The sequence below is a fragment of the Stegastes partitus genome, unplaced genomic scaffold (assembly GCF_000690725.1).
Source record: "Stegastes partitus isolate 25-593 unplaced genomic scaffold, Stegastes_partitus-1.0.2 Scaffold680, whole genome shotgun sequence".
In the NCBI taxonomy this organism is placed as follows: domain Eukaryota; kingdom Metazoa; phylum Chordata; class Actinopteri; family Pomacentridae; genus Stegastes; species Stegastes partitus.
In genome coordinates, this window is record NW_007578411.1 from 276427 (window position 1) to 281271 (window position 4845).

At 36.7% G+C, this 4845-nt stretch overlaps 1 protein-coding gene across 1 annotated transcript in view; it reads left to right on the forward strand.

Moving 5' to 3' along the window:
- The first annotated feature begins 2110 nt into the window (after positions 1-2110).
- Positions 2111-4845, forward strand: part of LOC103363680 (sodium channel subunit beta-3) — a 20244-nt gene continuing 17509 nt past the window's right edge. Inside the window, exon 1 of the mRNA XM_008290532.1 lies at positions 2111-3096. Within this exon, the coding sequence (XP_008288754.1) occupies positions 3048-3096 (49 nt within the window). The 5' untranslated portion in view covers positions 2111-3047. The remainder of the gene's footprint in view (positions 3097-4845) is intronic.

Sequence of the window (4845 nt, forward strand, 5' to 3'; positions counted from 1 at the left end):
CCCCAGCGACCCTAGTGAGGATTAAGCGGTGTATAGACAATGGATGGATGGATGTCTTTTTGTAGTGTATGTAAACTTCTGGTTTCAGCTGTATGTACAACAACCAACATGTGATGCAAAACATCTGCAAAAATGTGTAAAACAATCAAATGCTTTGCAAAATGATGTGAAACTAGAGAAGTGTGATGTAAAACAAACACAAAACCAAAGTAAAACCTCCAGAATGAAACTTCCTGTGGGGATGGCTTCAGTGTCACAGCAGTTGTGTTTCTCTGTTCGGCGTCTTGGTGGCAGTGTTGTGTCAGCAGAGACTGGACGAACAGGATGAAGCTGTAGTGAATATTACTGCTGTTATAAAAACCTTTAAAACAATATTAATGAAGTCGATGAAAGAAAAAACGGTATTTGATTTATAGAAATAAGGAACATGCTGCTCAGAACTGTGGAGAGCAGATCAATCTTTTTATCCATTTTGCATTATAGTGGCATTATTGGCAGTGATGGTGTCAGAAAACTATGTTATGGTTTAAACTGTAGTGTTAAAAATACTGTAAAAAAATAGAGGAAATATCTGTTAATATATAGATCTGATTTAAAACAGTCAAATATTGTTATTTTACCACTAAATATTGTAAATGACTAAATTACTTATATTACTAATGCAGATTTTTGTTTTTTGCTTCTCATTATTTACATGACTTAATATTTATTTCTGTGATTTTACTAGATATTATATTTAGAAAAAGAAAAAGAAAAGAAAATCTGTCACTATACTTGTATACTTGTACATACTTGTACAATTAACCTGCATCTGTGTTAAAAAACTAATTTAATTTTTAAAAACAACATTCATTTTGCTTTAGGTTTACGGTTTTTGTTTTTACAGTGCACATACTCCACATGACAAATAACATTTTGGATCTTAAATCATACTTTTTAAAAAAAATATTGCTGTTAATATTTTGGTTTTTAAAAAAAAGTAATTCTGAAAAATCTGTAAAATAAAAATATTCCTTCACAAAATCCATCAGAAGCTTTTGGTACATTTACTGTTTGTGCACTTTATTATTTCATTTATGAATTAGGATATTTTACTATAATTTTATGGCCATTTGACTTATTTAAATTGTAGTATACAATTTTTAAGACCATTTTTAAGTTCTGTCAGTTTATGAAACTGACAGAACATTTAATTGTAAGTTATACTGATTGTTTTTGCTCTTTATATGAATCAGGATATTTTACTTTAGGTTTTGTTTTTTGTTTTTTGTTTTTTTTCACAGCACACGTGTAATTAATAAATGTTTCCATCTTAAATCTTGTTTTTGGTTTTTCCAAAATCAGTGTTCTTCTTACATTATTGTTGATATATATATATTTTTTTAAATAATTGTATTATTTTTTTTTTAAAATCTGTAAAATAACTTTGCACAATCAATCACAAAAATGTTTGTAAATTTATTGCTGATGGTTTTTGTTATTTCATTTATGAATTACATTTTTTCCCCCCTGCAGTGCACATATTACATTTGACAATACTTTTTCATCTTAAATCTTGTTTTTTGTTTTGTTTTGTTTTTCTTTGTTTTGTTTTTTTTGCTTGTTTTTTGTCCGTAAATGTATCATTTTTGCATTTTATTTATGAATTATGGTATTTTCCTTGAATTGTAAGGTCATCTGACTTTTTTAAATTTTAGTTTACAGTGTTACGAACGTTTTAATGTCTGTCAGTTTAATAAATATATTCAATATTTTCCTGTAGGCTTGGAGTTTTTTGTTTTCTCATGTGATAAATAAACGGTTGTGTGGTGACTCTTGTTTTCTTTCTTGATAATCTGCGTTCTCCTCACACGATCTTGTTGATTTGTTGATCTGTTGTTGTTGTTGTTGTTCTCGGCTCCTCCTGCCGTGTCCTCTGCTGTTTGCCAACACGTGGGTTGTTTTTTTTTTCTTCTGGAAGCCACAAGAGCATCGCATCAAATCGCTGTTGCCATGACAACGGCTCCGTACCTTCTCCTCCTCCTCCTCCTCCTCCTCCTCTTCATCCCTGTGCTGCAGTGCATCACACCCTCCCTCCCTGCCTCCCCCCTCCTCTCCTCCTCTCCTCCGACACAGCAGCGTCCCTCACATCTGGACATTCACTCTCATCGCTGATTCTGTTGCTCTTCGTCTGATCGCGCCTCCAGGAGGATGATGATGCCACCGTGTGCGTCCTCCTGGTAAGAAGAAAAAGAAGAAGAGGAGGAAGCCGTACACCTCTAAACCGTCAACTGGACCACACGTTTTCGGTAGGATTTGGGTTCTGGAGGCGGGTTTCGGCAAAGGTTCGGCAGGAGGACAGACGGAGGATTCATGCGCCGGAATGCGCCGAGGAACAGCCTCCAAAGACGCACAGGAGGCGTGTGCAACCCCCGCTGAGCTCCGGATATGTAGCTGTGGATGTTTGGAAAGAAGGGAAGCAATAACACTGACTGACTGACTGATGAGACAATAACAAGACTGAGCTGTCATTTCTTCCAAAGTCAAAGAGACTCTGTTCCACTCTACTTCCAGCCCACTTTCTGCTCACAGGAAACTCGTGTGACTTGGTCTTACTGCACATCGTCCACACATCAGTCTTCCAGCAGCTGCACAGTGAGGAGGGTGCACCACCCTATATAAATAGTTGAACAAAGGCTCCTTTTGGAGGCCGAAACCTGAGAGCAGGACTGATTCCTCCCTCTGGTAACCCAACACTGCCAGACAGACAGACAGACAGAGGCTGGACGGACTGATTTAGATCCTGGGAGGTGTCGGGCTGTACAGGTGCTTCAGAAGTGTGAGCTTGAAACTACACAAGCAGAAGAAGAAGAAGAAGAAGAAGAAGAAGAAGAAGAAGAAGAAGAGGACCACACCCAGCAGTATCCAGACACAGCCTCCTCATCCCAGACTTTAAATTGTGGTCAGGACGTCTGAGGCCTGTCAGAGCTCTGAGGTGTTGGATCTGCCCGTTTGTGTGTCTGTTTGTGTGTCTGTTGTGTGCGTCGAGGCCACCGAGACCCTCCAGGATGTCTGCAGGACGACACCTGCTGCCTCTGGCCCTGCTGGCCCTTCAAGGTGAGTATATGGGCTGTGGTGGGGTCGCCATGGTGACGGCAACACCTCAGTGTGCACGAGGTGTTTTTGTGTGTGTGTGTGTGTGTGTGTGTGTGTTGCTGTTGTGTTTGCGGTTTCAGATGAAGATGTGTGACTGTGTTGTTGGTTTGTTGTGCTCACTAAAAAGCCCAGCTGTTCAAACTGTGGTTCATACATGTGAGAGGAGATCAGCTTTAAAATGGAGGACACACACACACACACACACACACACACACACACACACACACACACAGAACAGCAGCTGTTGTGTTTCCAAAAGTCAAGAACATCGCACACTCTTCACGCCTCTCGGCCTAAAAGCTGAGTCAGGTTCATGTCCGTAAATAACAACACTGTCCTGTTTCAGCCTTGATACGAGCCGATAGAAAACAGAAATAACAGTAAAATAGTAAAAGTATCATGTAAAGTGTTGGTACGTAACTCAGCAGCTTTCTTTCAGCATGAACAAAATGACCAGAAACAAACATGTAAAACAACTAAAGTGCATCACAAGAGAACCACCAAAAGATGTAAAACAACTCAAATGTGATGCCAAATGACTGCAAAGAGTTGTAAATAACCACAAATGTGATGCGAGATGACCACAAAAAACATGTAAAATTATCAAAAAGTGAGGCAAAACTACCACAAAAACATTTAAAACAACTCAAATTTGACACAAAATGACGACAAAACTACGTCAAACAACCAAAATGAGAAGCAGCATCAGCATGAAACACATTTACTCGTCCTTAATGTGTTTGTGTTGAGTCAGCGTCATTTATTAGGTTGACTCAACTTAATTCCAGAGGTTGGCTCCAACTTAATTTAATCACCTGGTCCAATTATATTTACAGTATTGAATATTTAGTCAGCAAAATGTCATTTTTTATTTGGTTTTTTTTGCACTTTACTTGAAATAACACATTTCACTTTAATTTTAAGATTTGTGTTTCTACAGTCAAAATGTCACATTAACAAAGTTTAGCAGAGTTGGTTTTTGTACGTATTTCAAAGGGTTGAACCAACTTGATTTAACCAGGTTGGTCCAACTAGTTAAACAAAATTAAAAATTACATCCCAAAACTTTTTTTGTTTTTTTTAGATGTCTCAGTCTTAATATTTGCACTTAATTCCTCTTCAACAATGTAGAAAAGCAAATTGGAAAAACTTAATTTCAGTGGTAAATAAATCAGAGAATCAGAGAGTGAAAAAAATCTATTAACTAACATGGTCATTATAAGAAGAAGCCAAAACTGTTAGTAGTATTGTCATCAAAAATCTGGAGATTTATAGATGGTAATTTGTTTTTCTACAAAATTTGGCTGGAAAGTGACACCTTTTTAAACCTGTGTTTCAATGTGTGTTATTTGAAAGATACATTATGTATATTAACGATAGAGAAATAGGAGAAAAAAAATGTAAACTGTTAAATGTTAAAACTGAAAAAGAAAAAAAAAACACCACCAAAACTGTAAATAATGTCTACATTAAAAATCCATATTTTTACAAACAGTGATGATTTGGGCTTTTCCATTGACTGACTGCAAAATGACAACATATTACTGTATTTAAATCTGCTCAAAAACTTTACAGACATTTTTTTTTTATTTCCACAGATGTTAGTAGTTTTCACGTTACAGTATTCCATTGTTTAGATGTTGTTGTTTTTTCTGGCACCTTTACTGGAAGATTGTTAGCATCTTTTTAAGGATGTCTATGTTTTGTGTG